Here is a 25,015-nt window from a genome sequence, read left to right as displayed (position 1 = left end):
AAACTTACACAGGACATTGATCGTATGGGTGGAGACAACATTCTCTGTTAGCTGCATATTAAGGCCATGGCAAATGATTACCAAGGAACGTTTATTTGGCTCCACAATAGTGCTAATATTGGATGAAGTAGTCCAGCCGCCTAAAAATAGGTTGATAAAGGTAAAGACAGGTTGCATTAGAGAATTGGCGAATATAATTTTCTTGTTTTTTTTTTTGTTTTGTTGGATATTTTTAGCTTACCTTCGGGACTGACAATGGTCTTTGATGTGGCATTGCGTATCTGACGTCCGCCCACCATCCATTTGATCTCAGCGGGTGGATTCGATGGTGCTGTGGTGCACGTAAGTGGCACAACATCCCCCACACGAGCCTCCGTGGGACCCGTAACGGTGACGTGTGAAGGTGCAACTAAAATGATAGAGAGACAGAGACAGAGGAAGGGATGAGTCAGAGTGTGGGTAGAGTAAAAGCGACGCATAATGAAGAAGCGTGCATTAATATTTAATAAGCCTTGAGCCTCACTTGTGGCATGCCACGTAGCTTGGTTTTCTTTTTGCCACCCTGGCCCTGCTCCATGCCCCATCATCACCCGTTCTTTCGTTGTCTGCATGCAAATGATGACTGAGTGACTGACAGCAGGAGCTATTACCTAATGCCACGGCATGTGCCTCCTTTGTGCCTCCATCACCCGACTGCTCCTGCTTGCTGCAGCTGCTACTTTGATGGATAAGTGCAAGCAGCTACCATCGACTAGGAGGGACAACAGCAGCTGGCATCGCATATATTACGCATACGCAGCGTTTGACTCTTTCTATCTTCTGACCAAGACCAAGCCAAGACCAGGAGAAAGCAAAAAATACAAAACTTCGACTCGATATGTTTCGCATATAAATAAACATTATGAATTCTTAACTTCTCGCATCTTTCGCCAGACCCTGTTCGTGCCATACATCTTCATTCCAAACACACTCACACACACACCCATTCACACACACAGAGGGTAAAGGATGCTGATGCTGAATGTATTCTTGCTACGTCTTCATTTTTGTGCCACATTCGTTATACATAAATAATGCGTGTATGTTTCTCTGTATGTTACCCAGCTGAGCCACACTTAAGGGAGGCGGGGCAGGCAGAAATGGAGGCGGAATAGTAGACAAACAGACAACCTAAGTGCAAGCACACACACGCCACATACCTACCCACTTTGATTGGTATGCGCATAAACGGAAACTGGACAAGTTTGGCTGGTGGGTCAAATGGAGTGGATGGGTGGCGAAATAGCATAGAGGGATAAGCAGCCACGTGCCCGGCTTAAAGTCTCTTGGTCTTTCAGGTAAATAGCGCCAATTTCAGCGCGGTCTCAAAATTTGAATAGCGAACGAGCGTCCTCTCTCTCAAGAGTCGCCTCATCCATTTACATGTTAGACACATGAGCACATAAGCTTCTGGGATGAGACAAGAGGAGGCGGGCAGAAATGGGATGCGGTGCGGTGTGGTGATAGGATGCAAATGCTAACGACTTTGGCAAGCTTCGCGCCCCATACTTGGGCTTGGCTTTGTGCGCCTGATTGCAATTGTTGTAACTCTAACAAGCTGCAACTCAGTTTAAAGAAGGAGACGAAACAGAGACAGGCCCAGAGGATGGTGGAGCAAAAGAGGCGGCTGCTTGGAGGTGTCTGCGCTATTTGGCACTTGAAAAGAATTTGCATTGCTTGATTTGACAAAGCTAAGTGAGTGAGTGAGAGAGATGAGACAAAGATGAGGGAGCTGCAGCTGGAGAGGCCTTTTCAGAGGGTATGCAAACTTAAGCTTAATTGCAAAAGAAAGCAACAGAAGAGACCCAGAGCCTTGAGTTTTGTCAGGCTTATTTTAGTCTTTCGCTTAGTCTTTGTGTCGCGTGCCAAGTGCCAGGACTTTGTGGAATTAGTCGACAAGAAGAAGATGCCATGGAATATGGATGGAAGAGTGGTTGGATTGCTGTTGACACACACACACACACACACACACACACGCCTACACGCGAGTGCTGTGTGTTTAAGTGTGTGCAAATATGAAAATGTATGATATACATTCACATACATTGCACACAATTAGGCAAAACAAGGAGCACATACAAGGCTTCATTTTCATTCACACAAGAATTTACATCAAAGTCAAAGATAATTTAAGGCAATCTACCAAAGCGGAATTGTTCTTTATATAAAAATCCTATGTATATATCACATTTATTTGTTTAATGTTCTTGGAATATTAAAATAAATCCCCCCATCACTGAATGTTCATAGTTAGGACACTTCAACATGTTTTATTTATAATAAGTCTTGTAAAATTTTAAATTTATAACTCGACCTCTCTGTTGAGAAGGGCATTGCATCTTCATATAACAAGAAACTTATTAATCTACATATATGTAACTATGCTCAAGCTAATCTCAACGTTTGCTTTCAAACTTTGGGTTATAGCATTCATTTTAAATATTCACAGCATTTAGAGAAAGAAAAACTCTTGCAATATCACACATACGACATGTTGTTCTCAATCTTTGAACCTATCGCACTTTTAGTAAAATTTTTTGGGATGATTGGCTTTTTGTTAATTTTCAGTATTTTACTCTCTGATTAAGTCAATCTAATATTGCGTCCTCCTACTGATAAGAGCTATTAGATTTATACGTTAATTTTATGCGAAATGAAAAGAAATCAGATTGGATTTTTAATAAAATTATTTAAGCTATTTAAAACAATTATGGGCCCTAAAGAAATTATTAATTGAAATTTTCGTAATCTAGACTACTTTCTTCCTCATACCCAAATGATACATTAATGATGTTTTGAAATCTTTGGTAAAATTAATCATGTTTGTGACTACAAATGAAACTAACTTAAAGTATGAAGAACTGAATATATATGTACATAAAACATATTAGTCCTTTTTCCCAGAAATTGCCGGTTTTGACAGGTAATTAACAACTAAGAACAAGATTTGGATTTCAAACTCTTGATGTTTGATGCTTTCCTGTGAACTACCGCCCTCTAGGATAGTCTTGTTTTCAACTTGTCACTTTGAAAAGCTTAAAACATATTTTTAGCTTTGGATTTAAAGAAGGCTTTAAGACCCTTACCACATAATAAGTTGCTTCTGAGTGGCATAGAATGGAATTTTACCAACCATTTCCACTGGTCTATTATTTGTAATTAAATTTTTTAATATTTCATACTTACATAGAACAGATAATTCCACTTCAGCTTTAAGGGGATCCTTTGACATCACATTGCTGGCCTCGCAGCGAAAACGAGCCTTATTATCCCCCGCTTCGGCAGTAAAAGTATAAATATTCTCCGACAAACGTCCAGAGGTTCTGAATTAAGAAAATATGATAAAGCACATGAAAGTTAACAGTATTTTTCACTTATCATTTATTGCCTCCCCTCTCGAAAAAAAAACACCCACTTACCTATAGGCCATGCGTATTTGTGAGCCATTTTTATACCAAATAAGTTGAGCTGGAGGATTGCCACCACGACTGCGGCACATAAGCTCCACTGTTTGGCCACGGCGCAATGTTTCACCAGCTGAATAACCTTCAATATAGGGTGGACCAGGTGGATCTGCACAAGAAAGAGAGAAAAGGGTTGTATTTATTATAGTAGCAACAGAAAGCTTCTGCATATTTAATTGCAACTGTTTGCCGCAAATAAATTCAATTTACACTAAAACAAATGCCAGCAGCCATATAAATGTGTACATATATACATGGCTATCAGGTCAATTGAGGTAAATAAGGGGCAAGGAGGCTTCACCCCCCCTTCTTGCTCACTTTAGCATATGGATTGCAAAAATGTTTATGCACAATTTTTAATTGAAGTGTTTGGTTCATGCAAATCGTTGATGCGGTCAAATGCATTATTTTTCGATTTATCCCTATATAGCCACGCCCCGAAATGCCATTTCCTCTTGCCTCTGCTTGTGTGGAGGATATGCACATGTTAATAACAGTGTAAAATACCACAAACAACGCAAACAGTGTCAATTGTCGCATACCCACTAGAAATGAGGTGGAATTTAAATACATTTGGTCTCATTAATTGTTATTTAAAAAGCAAACAATTTGTATTACCTCATGGAATGCCCCTCTAGACGGGCCAGAACTTCAATTTCACTTAATTCATTTCATTTCATTTCATTCGTTTGGCTCAACTTACAAGTAGGCTATACATATTTTTTTTTTGCGATCTTCTTCAGGTTTGTAGTTTGAGTTTGACATGCGGTCAACCGCACTGAATCAACACCAAGGGAATGAGAATGCCGTAGGGCAGAAGTCTCACCCCCATCAATGGCCATTTAAAATTGCAATAACTAGTGCTCAGGTATGAGAGACAGAGAGAAAATTAAATTAAAATCACTTAAAATATTGCATGGCCATACAGTGTCCAGTGTCCAGTGACCAGGAGCCATCTGTACAGGCCGTACGGCCCTCATGGCAGTCATGTCTGAACCCGATTACCTAGTGGACGCCATAATAGCGCATAATTGAGCCTGCCACCAAACCAAAAAAAAAAAAAAAAAAAAGGAACATTAAAAAAAAGGGAAAAGGGCCACACCACACCCAGAGAAGGTGAAATTGTGGGTTGTTGGGTGATTGTTGCTAGGATGGGTGTGTCCTCCACCCCTCTCTCTCTCTCTATATATGTATATATTTTGTCCCTCTACCAATTAAATATACTGAAATGGACATTCAAAGTCTGACCAACGAAGAGTGCGTCGGCACAGAGTGGCAGTTGGATTTGCCTATGCATAAATAACAAACATAATTAATTTGAATGTGTGTGTGTGTGTGTTAGTGTGTGAGTGTGTAGGTGTGTGCTCCACACCTGCAACTCCCATCTGACTCCTACACGCAATCAATAACCGAACTTTGGCATTTGCAACGAGCACTGGGCACGCAATGGTTGGACCATAGCAACTCCTCTGAATTCCACGTGCAGCAACAGCAGCAGCAACGGCAACGGCAATGCCAGCAAACGGCTGTGGCAGCTGTGTGGCACATTAGAATTTAAAAACTAATTAATACGCGCACCAATTGCGCAATTAGCGGCCATCATGGCACAACCTCCAAGCCAGTAGCCTCCACCACGTTTTGCGGGTCAGGCATCAGACCCCACAGCGAGCCACAGAGAGTCGGAGTCAGGCAAAAAACAAGGCAAAAAAAAATTCCGTTCAATTGTATAGCAAATTGCCGCTGTCCGCTAATGAGGGCGGACAATTCGAATAGCATTTTCTCATCTGAATTCAGTAGAACTAGGGAGTGGAATCTGGGGGGAGGAGGGAATGTATGTTACTCACACAACACGGACAGTTGAACCGTTGCACGCATTGGCATATCCGGCGATAAAGCCTTATGTTTGGCCTGGCACGTATATTCCGTATAATCGTCATCAGGACCTGGTTTCAACTTCAAAATGGATGTGGTGGTAAATCGTTTTGGCGTCGATTCTTCAACCTTATCTTCCCGTTTTTCTGAAAGAATATGAAGAATAAAAGGAAACATATTAGTTATTGAGAATAATAATGGTCGTCGGGATTACAGGGAGATTAGAGGAAATACTTAATTTAGTTTAAGAAGCATAAAATGCTCAAAATAATGGGCTAATCACCAACTAAGAAGTCTAACATAAGTTACCACTTCAGTTGGATAAATCCTTATACATGCTAAGAAAATGCATCACGAAAAATACAAAATTTTTCTTAGTTGAAATAGAAGCCTTTCAAATTCGTCTACAGTTTGGAAAATTTTTTGAGAGAATAAACCTTAATATTATTAAATAATTGGAAAACTTTCATCAGCTCATAACCCCTTTATGAAAATCAAATCCTTTGTCTTAACCAACTACTCGATGATACATAGAAAAGGAAATAATGACGAAAGTTTATTAAAATTTAGATATCCAAGACTTATTTAACCCTAAAAGGTATACCTCGATTCACCACAACAGAAGAGATAAATTAAAGTCTAATTTAAATATGTTATATATGTCTATACCTACATATTTATGTCAAAGTTTCTATATTGAAAAAATTTTGTGACTTTTTCTTCATTACATATATATAGATTTTTACCGAACTGTAGAATTATGATGATGCTGATGAAAGAATACAATTTGCCCATAAACCTTTCGTTTTGCAAATGATAATGGCAATTGGTTTTTTTTTGATATACTTCCTGTGGACTTTTTTCTTAAGTTTGTTTTAAGTGTTTGCCTCTTTTTCTCCCCTCCACGGTGTAACCTCTTGCCGTTATCGTTGTTTTGTGACATCATTTTCAGTCATAAATTGCCAATGACTTGCATATTGCTGATATACACTGCGTCGAAAAAGAAGTCTGCTTCCTTCCTTACTAAATTGGAATATACTGATATGATGGCAATGTCTCGCTAAACTTGTCTGCCTGTGTCTTCTTCTCAATGACCACATTAACCGCCACATACGCTTGGAACAAAAAAAAGAAGAAAAAAATAATAACGCTTTCTGACAGCTTGCAAATGATACTGCGACCCTTGGCTAAAAACCCCAAAAAAAAAAAACAAAAAGAGAGAGCGAGTGGAAAAAAGGGAAAAACCCTCCCAAACTGGTCATTGTCGTAAAATCTCGTTTTCGAAGGGTCGTCGTACCGCAAGTCCAGAATCCAAAGTCCCCTCAGAGCCTTCAGTCTCCATCCAGTCCGAGTTTACTGGGCGCAACATATTGCGTCATAAACATAATTCATCATGCAGCAGTTTCCTTCCGCCTTACAACCGCCGCTGTCCACATTTCCTTGCGGATTTTCCTACATTTTAACGCCGTTTTGCGAATTTTCTTCTTTCTCTTTTTGGTGGGGCGAGAGAGGTAGGGAGATTTTTCTTTTTTTTTTCTCGTTTTTGTTAATGTTTACTCCCAAAAAATTTCCATCATCATCATCGTCGTCGTCGTGCGTTTCACATTTTAAGCATTTTTAACGCGCCAGTTGTGTTAAAATGATTTCGTTAGTCGCCAAATGACAGCCAGAGGCTCAGGCCCCGCCCACACACAACATGTAAATATATGTACATATATATATATATATATATATATATAGGGGGCATCATATCATAATCATTATGAAAATTAAAAGTCGTGAAGGCGGCTAAACGCCATACGATGGTCTGTCCCTATGACCATGCCCAACTTTAACATTTGCATTTATCACCCACTCCCACAACCATTCCTGCTCCTGCTCCGCCTCCTTCACTGAATTCACTTCTCATCCTCCTCATTCCATTTCATCCTTTTACGGTGTGTTTTCCAATTTGCTGGCTGCCGGGCAGCGCGCACTCAAAATGACAAGGCACAAACACACACACACACACACACACACATAGTGAAGCGGACAGAAGATAAGGGACAGAGAGAAACAGAGACCTACATCGACAGTCGCCGTTTTGTTGGAGTATAAAATTATTATTTAAGCACCGTCATCAAGCAGAAAGTCGACATCCAACGGATACCACCCCCGCCTCCGTACTCCTTTCTCATATATGTCTGTGTGTACCCAAACCGGTTGACAGCCAAATGGCAAGACCCCGCCCATCATTTCATACCTCTTGCGTGCTGCCTGCCTGCCTGTCCCCTTTTTACCCATTTACACTTTTTGTAAATTTCGGATATATTCTGTGTTTTGTTTTTCGGGGTCTAGAGTGTGGGAGTGGATCAGCAGCATTAGAGGCAGCCACGTGCGTCTGTGTGTGTGTGTGTAAGTGGACATTAAATTTGATGGCTTAGTGTTGTTGCCAGTGACAAGTGTCACACACTGTCAAGCATTAAGAGGACGAGGCATAGGAGAGGTGTGTAAAAGGTTTTTTGTTTTAATGCGGGGGAGGACATTGGCAGGTTATTGAATCTGTCCACGCTACTAACCTGGTTTGTATTCAGTATTGCCGCGATACCAGACTATTTGAGCCGCTGGCTTTGCATTGGCCACAATGCATTTGAGTTGCAAGTCCTGATTCTCACGCACTTCAACCTTCGAGTTGTGACTATAACCCTTGATTTCGATCGATGACGGTGGAGCTGTAAAATGCACAAGGAGAAATATATTATAGTAATGAATTATAAACTTAAATATTGAGATTATTTCTTGGGGTTGTAAATTAGAAATTAATTAGAACCATTTGCTTTAAGAAGTTTTGTTACGTTGTCTAGAGACACAAAACTTAACTATTATTTACAAGAGATTAAACCAAGTGCCACCACAAGATCGTTTCATGTTAGAAGGGAGGTTTGAGAAAGTGATACACAATAGAGGACAATCCCAAATGATTTTGTAATTATTTTTGAAGGAACATGTGTAGTGTTTCAACGGATCTATTTTCTATCAAGGTACTAAGAGTCAGTTTTATGGTTAGAACCTCAAATTGACCAAATTCGGTTAGGTCATAAGTATTGAAGCAACATTTTTTGAAGAATTATTCTTCCTTGACTTTACTTTAAAATCGAATTATCTAACATAAGACTAGACAAATATATCAGACTAAGACCTCTAGGACAAGATGTTTAGCTACTTTTGAATTCATTAAATGTCAAAATCAATGAGTTATCACGGGGAAGTTCATATATGGGAGTTAGCAATTCTGATGAAATTTGGATACGTTTGAGAATATTCCATAATTTAAAATAAAATTTAATTAAATTCGGTGACTCCCACATCCGAACTTCCCCTTATAAAATATAACAGCCCTTACATCTGGTTCACAATCGAATAATCTTATCAATTTCATAAGAAAATACTCAATATTAGATATGATTGAAGATTGAAACTATGATGAATAACTTAATAAATAATAAGTTTGCTGCCTATACTCCAGTGAACAATAAAAACATAATCTAAGATGCATTATCAGAATCTGTATTGAAAACGTTTGTAGTGCTTAATTTTCTCTATATTTAAGGCATCTAATCTACTCCTTAATAGCTCCAACTATCTTTGTTTGTAACTAAGTCATCAAGGCAAAGCGCAATGATTGCATTTAAACAAACCTCAAGAAGTGTAAAGAAGATCTAATTCAGTCAGAATTTTATCATTAATTTGTCATTTTAGAGAAATTTGACTGATGTTTCCTCACTAGGATACACAAAATACTGTGAAACAAGGACATTGCATTCCACCCAGCACTTAATTCAGAAGCTGAGTCCCAGTGTATTCACCGTGACTTTGACGTTGCTTGGAAATTGTTTTTTGAAATTTAGATTTTTTGAAAACTTTTAATTATATTTTCTCTCTGTGTACAAAACGAGAGTGGGAGAGAGAGAGAGAGAGACAGAAAGATGATTAGAGTACCGCAAAATCATAATGAATACCAACTGCAAGGATGAAAACAAAAGCTCTGGTTAAGCATTGTATGCGACAATGCTGCAGCAGTCAGGTTGAATGTCCTGGTACAGCTTCCATTCCATGCCACTGCCACAAGCCAACACCCTCACTACCTGCCTTCTGCACCACTTCCACCCGCTCGTTAATGTGCTCAAATATGAGTTTCAATATTTGCACACACGAGAGTGCAACAACAACAACAACAACTAGAGTTGAGGCAACATCAGCGACACACACACTCGCACACACAGGTTGCGAATGTGGAAATGTTCTGAGCCATCTAGCCACCTGGCCAAACTGTTGAAAATATACACATACACACAGAAACCGAGCGAAATGGGTGAAACAATGGGCAGCAGTGGGCGTGGCTGGCAAACAGAAAGCAGCAGAAGCAGTAGCAGAAACAAACAAACAAACAAACAATCGTGGATAAAGTTAAGTGCACGTGTGCATTATTTTAATGCCACCTGAAGGAGTTGAGCTGAGTTGAATCGTCGGCAGTAGCAGCCACCAATACGTCTTGGCGAAAAGTCTCCTACAACAGAGAAAGCCCCAAGCCCAAGGCTGCTGCTCCACCACCTTCTCCACCTGTTCCCTACTTTAGCTTCTACACAACATGTGTAGCACTTGAAAAGAAAAGCGGAGGGAGAGTGAAGGTCTCTGCATTTGACATGCAACATATGTTGCCGGCTGCTGCTGCTGCTGCTGGTGCTGCTCCTGTGTGTTGCTGCCACATCGCGGGCTTCAGAAGTTGTTGCATGCAAAATGAATGCTTAATGTCGCAATGCGAAGAGGAGGCAGCGATGAGTGTCGGTGTCGAGAGCAAGCCCGTCTGGGCCGAGGTAATTGCTTTTGTTAGAGCAAAATGAAATCAACACCGACATTGCGGGCTCTATAATATGAGGAGGAAGGCGAGTAGGAAAGGGAGTGGCAGAGGGATACAGGTAGAGCTGCTCCTCCCCACATTACGCTTTCGGCACGATATTTGTGAGTTTTATTAGCACAGCCGTAGGCGCCTCAAATTATGCTGCACAAATCAAATATTGTAGATAAGCATGAACCGAATTCCGCAAAACAAACACGGAATGAGAGTAACATGGGCGCAACAATAGGATAAGGACGGGAATGGGATAATTCCAATAGCTACATATAAACCCCAACAATACCAAAAATACCCCGGAAAAGGTAGCGAAACGTCAGCAGTTAATTTTATTGCTTACTTTAAAAAGAAAACGGAAAGAGCTAAAAACTATCTGGCAACCACGTTGTCTGGCGCCACTATAAAAATTAGGTCTTATCCAAGACTCCTTGTTTAAAAATCAAATTGTCGGTTCATCAAAAGTGAGACACATTTGAAAATATATAATATTCATTTCTTTCCCTTTTATAAACTTTTTTAGCTACGTCTATGTAGGGATAACTTTCAGGCTGTGTGGCTCATAAGCATAATTTTTGTCGCCACTTTGCGATAATTCCCCCAAGGCTGTTGATTGTTTAGTGCTCCCAAATGATGGCCCTGGCTAAATTTTTGTTGTATGTATCCTTATCGAATCAATGAAGCGCAAAATAAAATGGAAAAAATTGACAAGATAAAAAAAGTTTCCATTTCGTGTATCAATGAAAAGAATTTAATATACATATGTACATTTCCGAATCAAGAGCAACTATAGTAAACAATAACTGCCGATACTTATAATAACTTAATAACAATTAGTTATTATTCAGTTTGTGCAACACAAAAACTTCAATTGGCTTCCACACACACCCACACTTACACATTAACGACGCGGACAGAGGGCCATAAATTTTGCAGTCTCTTCTTCATTTAATAATCCAAAAACTATTGGCATACTCTAATTGAACCAATTGCCACGTGAGTAGCATCAATTGAAAGTTAATTGCATTAACTTTATACCGATGGAATTTGTTTATACAAAAGGGACACAAACAAAAAAATACAACAAAAAAAATGTAAGCGCCGAAACTTTTATAGTGATGCCGAAAGCTCAAACTTGGCTTCACGCTAAAATCCGCTGACTCTGCCAACATTGACAACGTCAACTGAGAATTTTTTTTGGATTTAACGGAATCAGCTGTGTACTAAGGGGCGTAGTAAAAAACTATCCGAAAGGATACCTACATATGTATATAATGGCATACAACATATTATTAGTATTATTTAACAATGTGTTTGTAATTCGCTCGACCTTTTATATCTTCCATATCAATCTTCATATGAAATTTATACGAAAGGACTTTCTCCTTATTAATTTTCACAATTTTAAAGTTCCTTTTGGTAGATCCCTTCTTATAAACGTGACACTCTGGCTCTGCCTGATCTTGGTTGCAGTGTTGCAAAATATGTAACTATATTAAAAACTTTAGCAGAAAATTTCGCTGGTCGCGTTCGTTTGCTCTGTGCAATTAATTGAGTTATGAGGTGCAAAAAGTGAAAACAAATATCAATGGCATAAAGTTGAGCCAATTAGCTTTGCAATGATCTTATTCACATTGAAATCGTTTTTTTTTTTTTGTCAGTAAAATATTCGTTGCGCAATTTTCCAAAGAAAAAAATCTACCGCAGTCTCAGTTATGTTTGCGTGGGTAAAAAAATGCCAGCGGTCGCGTGTGTGTGTGTATATGAGCAACATTCTAGTGTTAAAAAAGTCAAATTTTGTTATTTCAAAGTCAAATTTTGTTATTTAATTGCCAATTTGGTTAAATAATATTTTGGTTTATCGTTTGTTAACCAAGTAATTAGAATTTGGTTTTTGGCTTTAGTCTTTTTCTTCTTTTTTTGTGAGGTATTTAATTGTCAATTTGTTTTTTTTTCTTCCTGTGGTGAATTAAATTGTGTGTTCTTAAATTTGAAAAACAAAAGTGAGGTAAGTTTTTTTTTTAAATTTCAAGTATTTAAATTTCCTTTTAAAATATGTACATTTGTATAACGTAGCTCTCTCTCCGTTACGTACCATCACGGAAGTGCGTAATTGGTTAAGCAATGGTGGATCAAGTAACGCTTACGTAAAGCATTGTTATGTTGGTGAAATTCAGTAAGAATATGCGCTCGGTAAGATTTAGGAAAGGAAATACTGACAGAAATACGTTGACTGCATTACGTAATACTTGACCCTATCCCGTAATCAGTGCAATCTAATTGCAATTGCATTGCATAACACTTGAACTATTCCTTAATTAAAACTTGTGCAAATGAAACTCAAAAAAATGTTATGATTCAACTTTATTGATAGACTGGCGTTGATGAAAACTGATAAAGGACACCTCGCCAAAATTAAATTCGATAAAATGAGTTATTTTCGCGAGTATAATGGACGTTATCCCATCCTCTCTCTCTCTCTCTTAACCTGGTTATTGGAAAATTTTCCGTTTTACATTCTTCATGTCGAAAATTTCGTACAATTATTTTAACAGGCAATGCCATGGATGCGGCAACATCCACCGTCAACTTATCAGTGTTGACTGAGGCTTTTGTATACAAATTGGTGTCACCGCCTCCACCTGGCCACGTGCGTTTAAAATTCATAATATTTTTTGGCCATGGTAGAGATTGAAATGGCGGCAAAGGGCAATAAATGGGAGTCACCTCCATCCATCCGTGGTGCGTGTGGCGCATAGTTAAGGGGCAAAAGCAAAATGTAGTTGCAGTACAATTTTTCCTGCGACAAAGTCCACGGAAATGCGACAACAACTTCTCCATGGATGCTGTAAGGCGTGACCTTCCTTTTCATAAGGAGGTGCCCCGCGGCACCCCTTTACCACCTCCATGGCATGTATGCTCAGGTAAAATGTGAATGTGCATTGTTGATTGGTATGCAAATTGTATTTGATTATTGACATATGTATGCAAGATGCATTTCTTGACGATGGAACCCTTATCGGAGGGGATGGGCCGACACTTTTCGGTATGGCAAGAATGCGAATTGTCAGTGCATTGGGATTATAAATGGGATTTAGGTCTTGAATAGCAGAAAAATAAAAGAAAAAAAAAACTGCAGGTGTCCTTGCCTTGCTTTGATTAAATTTTATGCATAAGCCGTGCGATATTTTTGGCGGATACACGATGTAGAAGGAAAAATGGTCTTTTGAGTGTACAGCATTGTAGTCGTCGTCGTCGTCGTCGTTGGCATCAAATAATTTATGCAACAATGGCTGCAACAGTCAGCCAAGGCGAGATCCCTGGCATTGCAAGTATACAAAGTGCAATTTGCCATGAACACAGGACTCGCAGGACTTGTGACGATGACTACAACTACAGCCACTGGCACCGACTATGGGTCTAACCCACTAATAGTACGCCTCATAAAAGTTTTATGCGCTGAAATACTTCCAAGGCCCCTTCACTATGCAACCATCACCCACCCACATCACAAATAAACCCTTAACCCCACCAACCAGTTGACGACGCTTTGTGCCAAGGAATTGCCCATTTTTTTCTTCCTCCTCCTTTCTTTCTTTTTCTTACGTCAACTTTTTCGGCTTTAAGCCAAGGCGAATTTGTGGGTTTGAGCCAATGTGTGTGTGTGTATGTGGGGGTGACTTTAAGTTTAGGTCAAATCTAATAAATCGACAGGCATCTATTTTAACTTTCGGTGGCGAAATGAAAACTTTACTCATTTGCACTTCAATTACAATAGGAATCCATCTTTTTGCAGCAAGCAAATGACCGGAAATCGAGGGGAGAGGTAAGGAAAAAAATAGCTTAACGATTTGTAAGTCAATAAAGTGAGTCGTCTTATTGGACGTATCCTTTCCAACTTGGCCATTTTCTTTCAATTTTGTGTACTCTGCAAAAAAGTTAAGGATGTGTGGCTTTAATCCGCTTACTAAGGCTATTCAAGTGTTACGTAAAACAACTTCAAGAGTTTTTTGAACCTCTGTGCTGTCTTTTGTAATGCACTGAAAGGTCTTAAATTATTCCCTATATACAAAAACTTTGTCCGTTCTGTTACGTAATGCAATTTCATAACATTTTTGATCCTGCAGCCCTCTTTTGCAATGCGTTGTTAAGAATTGCGTAATGCATATTCCTGGAAATTATGTCATTATAGCTTTTTTTTTGCTGTTTTTTTAAATTTTTGTTTTTGATAAAAGTAATTTATCAAAACAGTAATTTTTTTATGCGATTTAATGTTTTTGTTCTCAGTTTGATGATTTTTGATTTCTTTTATAGTGTGTTTCAGTCAATAATTTAATGGCATACCTAACAATTAAAAAAACAATTTGCCATTTCTTGGTCAAAAAAGAAAAATAAGCATTATTCCGATTTATTTAAGAAAATCTTAAAGAAATAGAAGCAAACGTTTTTGATCACCAGTTTAGTGTTTTTTTTTTAGTTGCTGATGAGTTGAAAAAAGAAAAACTTAATCCCCACGAACGAAATTTTATTCCTTAAACAACCAAATTTCAAAAACTATGACCGATTTTTCCTTCTAAAATGATTGATTTCATTTTCCTATGTGACTTGAAATAGACATAACTGACTATTATTCCGACATATTTAGACGCTGCTGATAAACTAGTGACATATTTCAAACTAAATTTCTTAAATTTCAACAAATTTAAAATATTAATGAAAATATTTGGTTATTTCTATATTTTATTGATGTTGATTTTTGCTCTAAAAAAAATCTCTATCAAATTTTCAACTATTGTAGAATGAATCAAAATGATGCCACTTCGCGGAAAGGGAAAGGGTATTGGAAAAGTCGGCTACCTGACTTGCTTACAAGATTTTTATTCAAAAATTTATAAATGCTGCTACTGCTGCTGGTGCTGAGTTTTTTCTTTCTTTTGTATGGATATTCGGTTCATGCCTTGAATTCCACATTTGTCCATTGTGTGTGCCCAGCTGAATCGCCATTGCCCAGGCGCGCTTCGAGCCAGAGGCCCAGAATCAGAAGCAGTCCACCTTTTTGTGTGTCCCTCTTCGCCTTTCCTACTGTTGGGTCCTGACCATTCGTTTTGGTGCGTTTGGCAGCAGTAGAAAAACTTTACCCGGACTCATGGTTGCCTTGCGGCATATGTGTTTTTTGGCTGCGTTTTTAAAAATTAATGGCATGCGAAAATTTTACTCTAAATTTCCATAAATTTGCACGTGGACTTTTGTGTTTTTGCTCTCTGTGAGTGTGTGTGTGCAAAAGTTCTTTACTTTGGGCCAACTTATAATCTAATTGCGCCCTCACGTATATTTATACTATACACACACATATACATATAATATATATAAAATACATATTCATATGTACATAGGTGTGTGTATGTGTGTGGGTGAATGTGAGGCAGTTGCAGTTGCTGCTGGTCCATCTGAAAGTTTTCTACGAAATTAGTTGTAAAAGAACTTTTCCATAGTTTTTCTTTCTATCTCTTTTTCCCTCCCACTCTTCCCTCCTTCTTCTCTCCTTTCGTGTGTGTGTGTGTGTGCTCTCCAAATTAAATTTAGGGAAAATGACAAAAGGTTGCCTATACCTACAAACATATGCAATTTTAATTAGGGCTATAAGTTCAACAGAAAATGATCAAAAAACTTCAAATTGGCTCACCTTACTTTGTTAAACTAGTATTTGTAGAGCAAGTTTTTGTTATTAGATATGTTTCTATCATATGACTGAAAAGCTATGTAGATAATATGTATCTGGATAACTAGGACACGTAGTGAGTATAAACATTTAATTAGGTTACTTTTGGTTCTTCCTAAACTTTTAAAACTATCCACTTTTGATGCAGAAATACCGTGAAACTTTGAATTGAATTGATATCGAAAGGCTTAATGATTCATTCAAAGCAATATTCAGTATAGTCCGTAAACTTTTGACTTTTAGTATCGGTTTTTATATTTTAATTCTGATTTTCTTGATTCCCAAGTAATTTTGCAAAACAATTTTAGTCAACTTTTAAGTTTTTCCCAAAAATCTAATACAATTATGAACTCTTTGATTATTATTATTATTTTGGAGTCTTTAAACTTAGCGTCATTTCATGGAACTAATTAATAATGAATACCTCTTCTCTACAAAAGCAATTGAATCAAATTTCTTGTGAAATCAAATATTTATCATAATTTTTTATAAAAATGTTCAACTATTGCAATATGCCGAAGAAAAAAGGCAAAAAAAAGCCGATTATTCAACAAAATGCAAAAGAAAATTACATAAAAGTGTTTAAGATAGATTAAAAGTAAGTTTAGGAACTATTAAATGTTTTGAAAAGTCTTTACATATATTATTCAAGATTTTTTTACTTTTCCTTCTTTTCTAAAATTCCATATAATTACCGAAAAATTTGATAACCAAAGTTTTTATTTCACAGACAATCTTTTAAATATTTTAATATTTAACAACAGAAAAACTAAATATTAAATATTTTTTAATGTATGATTGGAAGACGGCAATTTATAAATATTGGAACTGTTTATATGTTTGGTTTAAGAAAGATTAAGAGTGTCCGATTAAAATAATCAAGATACTTATCTCAGTAATTTTACTATTTTCGATAAAAGCATTTTGTCAGTAAAGAGGATTTAGTAAAAATTACACGGAAACTTTGAAGACTCACTAAAAGGAGTTGGAAAAAGCAAACAATTACTCGAAATACAGACATTTGGGCGAGACCACCCAGACTTCCGTTCTGGATCCGTCCATAAATAAAATATTTAAAAGTAGTTGTTTGTCAATCGAAAATGTCAAGTCATTATCTAGTTAGGGTATAAAAAGACACGCCCAAAAGTGAATATCTATAACCCTCTTGACTATTGGACATTTTTTGTTAAGTCCTTTGTAACTATCCCCAAAGATTTTTCTTTTTGTTGCTAAAAGCGTATTTTCAAGATAGATTTCCGTTTATCCAAATCGAATCAAAAAAAAAAAATTAAATGAAAATCTATTTGCTTGCAAATAAATATTATACTTTGAGTTATTTTTCTTTTTTTAATTTTCCTGTGCGCTTTTCTCGTTCGTTTCAAAGACCGACAATGGGACAAACATAATTCAATATAATTCATACATAAATAGAATGGCAAAGCAAAGCAAAGCAGAGAAGAGGAATGAATCAATGTAGCAGCGGCATAGGATGAGAATTGAAGAGGCTGAGAATGTTAGAGGATAACTAGATATATCGGAAAATTACCTTAATAAATAAATCAAATAAATTTAACTCGAACTTAATTGAATTATTACGCATTTGTCTACATTTTCCTGAGCTAATTGCTGCAATAATGTCGCACGTGCCCATCAAACCAAAGGCCCTCCACCTCCTCCTCCCGTTCCCTCACGCCCCTCTGGACCAAACATGTGCACATAGCTACATATGTACATACAAACACACACATGTCCTGGCCAAATTCCAGGAACGCCTGTCATTCATTCAAACGTGAAGAGAGAAACTGAGAGAAACAGTAAGTAGATGATGGGAAGGGGGAGCCATAGAGATTCCATTACAAAACAAAGACAAGCGGGCAAGGACAAATCTAAAGACTACGGTGTGAGGAGGTAGGAATTGGGATAGGATAGGTAGTAGGTGGTGGATGGAGGGAGAAAAAGAAAGACTGAAAGAAAGAAAGCAAGATAGATAGATACTCACACAAGTACCTACAATTATGACAAACATTTCTACGCTCTGGGCTAGAAAGGTAGGCGGTAAGGGAGCCAGTGGCTGTGATGTTGGCAGGTGGGTGGGGTAAAAGCGGCGCCGGCGGACGACCTTTTCCCGCAGCATGAACAACAACAACATCCAAATAACGAGCTTAGACTGACAGAGTTTTCTTTCTCTGTTTTTTTCGGCCCCCCATTGCATACCCTACAGGTTTACATTAAGAGGGTATATTAAAGCCGCCAGAATGTTTGTAACATCTGCTTTATTTAGGTATACATCATTTGGTCCCTTCTTACTCTTTCAGCTATTGGGAGCAGTGGGTGATTGCTTTCAGATCGATGAGCTACTATCATAGAGCTACAGCTGACTAAGGATGGAATGGCAATAAGCCTGACATCAGAAAACTTGTTTTAGATCAGAATGCCGACTACTTAAAGAAAAATTTTAATATCATATTCTACCAAAAAAGTTATAAATTTAACGTCTTTCTTTTGTTTTCTCATGGAATCTTTTAAAGCAACAGTTACGAAGTTTTATTGACTTATTACTTTAAATTATTTACAGTAGTTAATAATAATAAAAAACTGCAACTGTCATTCAAATGATTTAGAAAATATTTTACGAAAATAGAGACTGTAAAACGCGCTAATCTGACAGGGAGAAGTATATTTTTAATTGCTAAATATAAAGTTTATTTAAACTCAGTAAATCATAATACGAAATCTCAACCAAGATCGATAAATGCGCTTAAGGTCCATAGAATAAGGAAAATGCGACTGACAGTAATGTAATAATAAATGAGTTATCCCATTGGGATGAATGGACTAAATAATGGTATAATATTCGTAACCATAGGAACATCGGAAGTAAAATGTTAATAAATTTACAAAGGCCAATCTGTGAGATCATTTTTTTTAAACCTTGAGTATTTCTTGAAATATGAAGGAAATAAAAAATTGTCTATCGACAATTAACAATAATGAGGAAAATTGTATAGCTGTCAAACATTTATTTACACATTATTAGGTTAGTTTCCTCTATATAATATATTCTAAGGAGCGGTGTTAAAGATACCGAAGAAAGGAAACAAATCATTATTTTTTGGTCATAACGTTATAGTTTATAGTTTATATACAAAAAAAAAAGGTTTATGTTTTTGAAACATTAAGAGACTTAATGGTCAAGGAATATGGTGAAAGGGTATATACCTTTCGTCAGTGCCAAATTTAGTATCCTTGATTTTTTTTGGCTTTGCTTACGTTTTTGTTGAGTTTTTCTAAGGTTCCATCTTCTTTACACACATACTCACACACACACACACACATCATCATTGTCACAGCTCATGGCGCGTAATTAACTAAACAAACGTCATTAGGCATGCGCATATGTGTGTGTATGTGTGTAGGGTGTGTATGTTTGTATATGTGAGCCTTGGGCCTCTGACTGACTCTGACTCTGATTCTCTTACTGTTTCTAGGAGAGGGGGAAAAATGGAGTCAGCAACAGCCAAACGAAGCAAAGGAAATGAAAATCGCTGTCATCAAATGTAGCGCAATTTCTTGAGTGATTACAACAACACAGCAACAAGAACAACAACAACAATAAGAGCAGCAGGAAGGATAGCAACAGGACCATACACACACACACACACACACATATATACATTGACAGAGAAAGTGATTACTCGACATACAACAACCGAAAACAAAAAGAAATTCATTTCATTCCACTTTGAAAATGCTTGCAGCTCTTCCCAACCCCAACCTCTTCTTCTTTTCCCTTAACATCACCCTAACATATCCCCCCCTCCCACGTCAAACTGCTGCTCCCTTCGTCTTTCTTCTTGACTCCTTGGAGCAATAAACTGCGCTAAATTCAACTCAGCTCTCAGCTTCTCGGTCGGCAGCATTGTTGCTGTTCCTGTTTTGCAAATTGCTGACAATAAATGTTGGCAGCAGCCATACATAGACATGGGCGATGGGGAGAAGAGGAGGGGGGAAAGAGAGAGAGGGACAGCGATGTTGGACAGTGGTGGGGGAGACATTGTGGGTGTGGCATAAGGTGTTCAACGCCCGCATTTTCAACTCACAAATGAAAATTCTATAGGTGCAATGAGGCAGGAAACAAAAATGTGACGCCTTTGGGTATCAAATTGTCTATGTGTAGGTGTTACTCACTATGTGTGTGTGTGTATGTCTGTTGATATCTATTTCTCTATGTGTAGTTGTATAGTATTTATTACTTAAATTAATTGCTGCAAAGAGAATGCATTCAATCGATCGATTGCTTACATGTATCCATCAAAGTAACAAACAATGCAAATTAATCAAAAAATTCTTGTCGAGTTTGCCGAGAAAACAAAAAAATTTCCACACAGAGGCAAATTGAGATTTTTCATTAAACAGAAATTTGATTTCGATTGGCATTTATATTCAGCTAGTTCAATCATTTCATATGGGTACCAAAAAGTTAAAAGGAATAGCCAAAAGGTTGTCTGTGGAAATGTGATAAAGTGATGGCAACTGGATGTAAACTGGTCGCATAATTTTGTCAAATACGAATTTATGATCTATTCTGGCTAATATTTTTCTGTTCCTCTTTAATAATAAATCTAAGTGGACTATTTCGATGTTGTCACTAAATTACAAGAATTATTCTTAGCAGGCCAAAATCGTTTCCAAACGTTTTCAATTGAAATTATTTGCAAAGCAAAGTTCGAATAAGTATTTATTCAAAAAATTAAATCTGTGTTGGTTTTTTCAAGATGCGAATTTAAATAAAACTCTGTAAAGCAGCATTCAAAAATCTTTTAATCATGACAGTATTATTTTGACATTATTTATTTCTTTTCTGCTTCCTTCACTTAATCCTTGGATTCTAAGTTCTAAAATAGCAAAGCGAGTTACAAAAGTTGGCTGACATTCAACATTGTCTTCAAAATCAATTTGGTTCTCTGCCAAGTGGAACTAACATTATGACTTAGGGTCGAATTTTCAATATTAAAAGAGCTATAAAGGTCCCCAAGCAGGGCATCTTTCAAAAATTGTCTCAAAGCTGTTCAAAACTTCTTGAGAAGACGAAATTTGTGCAATGCTTTATTTTATAGCAAAACATTATGGGGAATATAATGAAGGGTAGCTCTCTACTCGTCTAGTAATTTTACTTTTTATCCACATTTACATTTAGGATTATTGTTAAAACAAAGTCTTAATAAATATTTTAAATATAAAAGTAGTATTATTTTACTTACATATGACGGTGAGTTTGGCATTCGCTCTGATGGCCGATTGTAATCTCGCCGGACCGACTTGACATTGATATTCGGCATCATCGTTGATTGAGGCATTCGATATGCGCAAATTATAGACACCCTGTTTGCGATCTCCGAGCACGGAGTAGCGTGGAAATCCCGGTATGACTGCCTCAAAGCCCAAGGCGAAGCCATCTTTCGTCCATTGAACAGCGCCTGCCAAATTTGTGACTTCACAGCGCATCATGGCCTCGGCACCCTCCAGAACTTGAAGATCATGAGGCGTTGTGCGGAATTTCTGTTGCTGGGCTCGAGCATAGGGCAATGACCATGGCCATAGATAGAGGGCAACTGCAAGAGACGAAAAAAAAAACAATAATGAAAAATGTGAAAGAAATGAACATTGAGCGAAAGTTCCTTTTCATTTAGCAGTGCAGAGAGATGCAGTTAATTAATTGTCCTTGCGGCGAAATTTTCTTTGTGTTTTGTTGTCCCTTCATTTTTGTCTTTGACGACAGATCCCAAGGATTTTGAGTTTCTCTATTAAAAACGTGGCTGAATTATGAAATGTGTATTTACGCAAAAGACAATGGACAATGCGAATGAAAGACAGGGCAAATCCTGACCGCAATAAAACACTGGACTCTGGGCACTAAGCTAAGCCATGGACCAAACTTCTCCTCATCTGACCGGCTGGACCGTATGACCGACCGTCTGTTCGTTTGTCGTTTTTGTCGACTGAAACGTTTCTTCTTTTTTTCCTCTTCTTCTTCTACTTTTTTTTAATGAAAAACAAACACATTTTCCGGGCACAAACAAAAAAATAAGAAAAAAGGAATAGCATTGCGCGCTCTCGGTACCACAAAAGCCAATTGTGGGCGTGGTTCGCGGCCCATCTGTTTGCCCAAGATACATTGCAGCAGTCTGCAGTCCGGGAGTGGTGGGAATCATAGTCAGAATCGTAGAGCTGGAGTTCATTTCTTTTGCCGCCGAAACTATTAAATTGTATATAAAGGGGGGACGTAGACGAGATGTAGAGTGTAAGGGACGGGCCCTGGAGCAGCGTCCAGAATCAACAAAAGCATTTAACGCGGCCAACAGAGACAGACAGGCAACCAGTCAGATAGACCGAGATATTCTGTGTGTGAGCCATTGCAGAATGGTTTTAGTCCTCAGTCCGTGCCGCTGGCTGGCTCTTGTCCTGGTCCTGCTTCTGCTCCTGTTCCATTCTGTCTCCGTGCGCATTCATAAATTTCCTTTTGCTTTAGGAGGAGGATTTCTCTGTTTATTTATAAGCGGCCGAAATGCACTTTTAAATATCTCTTCATCTCTACAACTAATATAAAACCAGCACAAAACAAAAAAATAAAATAAAATAAAACAAAATGAAATGAAATAAAATAATAAAAGCAAAATACAAACTAAAAACTAACCGTCATGATTAATATGGCCAACAAAATTTGCATACACATGATGTCTACTTGAAGAGAAATGAATTTTAAATGCGTAAAAATAGAGAAGACAAGGAAGGAACGAAAAATAAACAGAGAGTAGAGAGAGACAGAAACCCTCATCTTAAAAAAGCATGGGTGTAGTTGGCATTCTTAAAGCCCTAATAAAGGTTTACATTTAAAAATCCTTACAAACGAGCTACTTCAAATGTTCTCAACCGTTCTTTTTTGTAGTTTCAAACTATATAACATTAGATTGTTAGTTGTGATCCTTTGGGGCAACTTTTGACACAAAAGTTCTTTGGTGTTGTGAAAAAAAACTTGGGATAATCAAGATTTATATTCCTTAAGATCAATTTTTCGGATTCTTTACAGATTTGGGTATATAAAACATATGGAAATATCCTAATCTTATATAGAACCCTACGAATATGAATAATAGTTTATAAGCAAATTTAAAATGAAGTCTAATAATATATAAATACATATGTATAATTTGATTGTCTTATCATGACCCTCTTGGGGTATCCTTGTATTACGTTTTTATGGGTATCCTCTACTGACTTAAGGCTTAAATTAGGCCAGAAGGTCCTTTCTGGCCAAAATTGATGTTTAAATGTCAAATTGTGCAAATTTAAAATCGATTTGATTTCACAAAAAGGTCCAAATCTAGACAAAAATATTTCAAGTTCCTTTTCAAATACCAAAATATAAAAGCATTTTGCGGCTGTCAACGATTCGGATTATACCTCATAGTTTTACAACTTTGAAGTCGACTAGTCCATCGATTTAAATACATTTTTAAACAGTTTGCTTTTCTTCAAAAATGAACTAAAACTGTTTTTCTTTCAAACAAAATTAATGTGAAATAGGTAAAAAAGCCTTCTGGGTTACTAAATTGAAAACAGTAGTTTGCCTTCTAAATTCACTACTTTCTTTTCTTACTAGATTCCCAAAATACCCTTTAAACACTACGCATATGGCAAAAAAAATGGTAATGTAAAGAGGGGGGGAAAGGGTATGGGCTTTGGTATTGGTATGAGTAGTCAACTCTTTACGATTTCATTATTTTCTCGGCAAAAAGAATGTGAAAAGTTCTTGTTGTTGTCGCGCAATTTACCCAGGCAAATTGTTGTTGGCATTACTGTCAATTTATATAAATTTTTGCTCCCCTGTCTAATACAGACAAACAACAATCCAGCAGACCCCATCTGCCCTTTTGCCCTCCTGTCTCCCTCTCTCACACACACACACACACACACATACACATACATTTGCACAACGCAAATTTGAGCCTATTTCACACACACACGCGCTTCTTGTGGGGAAAGGAGGGGTAGTGAAATGGGTTGGAGATATTCCGAGTTCATAGTTGAGTAAATTTTTACCTCGTTCTCACAAGGATGAAGAGCAAGAGTTGCCTGGAGGTGGGGTGTATGAGGAGGAGGAGTGGGAGGTGGAGGTGGGTAGGGTTTGGTGTTTTTTAGCTAGAATTTCAACAAATTTGCCTTGTTTTCGACTCGGCTCGACGCTCTCCTCTGACCTTGTTTTTTTTTGTTTTTTAGCCTGGTGTCTTCATTGTTGTTGTTGTTGTCTCATATTTTGTTGAGCGCAAAAATTTTAATAAAGTAAATTCCTATTTTATGGCCTTTTCCCCACTCCCTCTACAACTTTCATGATGCGTGACTTTTACCCCCTAAAAACGAATCACGCACTCATCTCATATGTCATATGCCTTGTCTTTTATATACACACACATACATACATATGTATATAACTGAACGATATATGTATATATGTATGTACAACGACGCAACAAGCTAGAGTGCGAAAAGGATTTAAATGCTTTAGGCGTCGCCTTTTGACCGTTATCCCTCTGCTCCTTCTGCCCTATATTGTGTTTGGATGTCAAGTGCCATTGTCGAATTTCTGTGCGTGGTTTTTAGTGTCGCGAGCGGCGCTCACTTGATTGTTTTCCAAGCTGGGGCTAAAACAACAGACACACACATTCACACGCACACACACACATGGATTCACAAATCCCGGTCACACTTCCTCACACACACACACACCCCGAAAAATAAGATGGTAAGGAATGGTTAGGATAAGGAAAGGGTTTTTCTTCTTTTTTTTTGGGGTTTTATTTTACGAGCGGGACTATCAGTGTTATTGTTATGACTGGAAATTTGATGGCCTCAACCGGCTTCAAGAGTGACGAGGCAGTTTATCTGTCAGCGCCTGGCGCTGATTAAGCAGACATTTGCTTCGGATTAACCATAGCCCAAAAACGGGACGGGACACACACGCACACCCACACACCT

At 37.7% G+C, this 25,015-nt stretch overlaps 1 protein-coding gene across 2 annotated transcripts in view; it reads right to left on the bottom strand.

Annotated features, from left to right (window-relative positions):
* LOC6638412 (nephrin) overlaps nucleotides 1–25,015 on the bottom strand; it is a 73,292-nt gene that overhangs the window by 32,762 nt on the left and 15,515 nt on the right. For both annotated transcript variants that reach the window (XM_047009466.1, XM_047009467.1), the window contains exons 2-8: nucleotides 21,244–21,594; nucleotides 7,934–8,086; nucleotides 5,348–5,521; nucleotides 3,459–3,612; nucleotides 3,226–3,362; nucleotides 242–409; nucleotides 9–140 (exon numbers count right to left, since the gene is read on the bottom strand). In XM_047009466.1, coding sequence (XP_046865422.1) covers nucleotides 9–140; nucleotides 242–409; nucleotides 3,226–3,362; nucleotides 3,459–3,612; nucleotides 5,348–5,521; nucleotides 7,934–8,086; nucleotides 21,244–21,594 — 1,269 coding nt within the window. The remainder of the gene's footprint in view (nucleotides 1–8; nucleotides 141–241; nucleotides 410–3,225; nucleotides 3,363–3,458; nucleotides 3,613–5,347; nucleotides 5,522–7,933; nucleotides 8,087–21,243; nucleotides 21,595–25,015) is intronic.

This window comes from Drosophila willistoni (genome assembly GCF_018902025.1).
Source record: "Drosophila willistoni isolate 14030-0811.24 chromosome 2L unlocalized genomic scaffold, UCI_dwil_1.1 Seg139, whole genome shotgun sequence".
Taxonomy (NCBI): domain Eukaryota; kingdom Metazoa; phylum Arthropoda; class Insecta; order Diptera; family Drosophilidae; genus Drosophila; species Drosophila willistoni.
The sequence above is the reverse complement of the archived record's forward strand: the minus strand, read 5'-3'. Positions and strand labels throughout refer to the sequence as shown.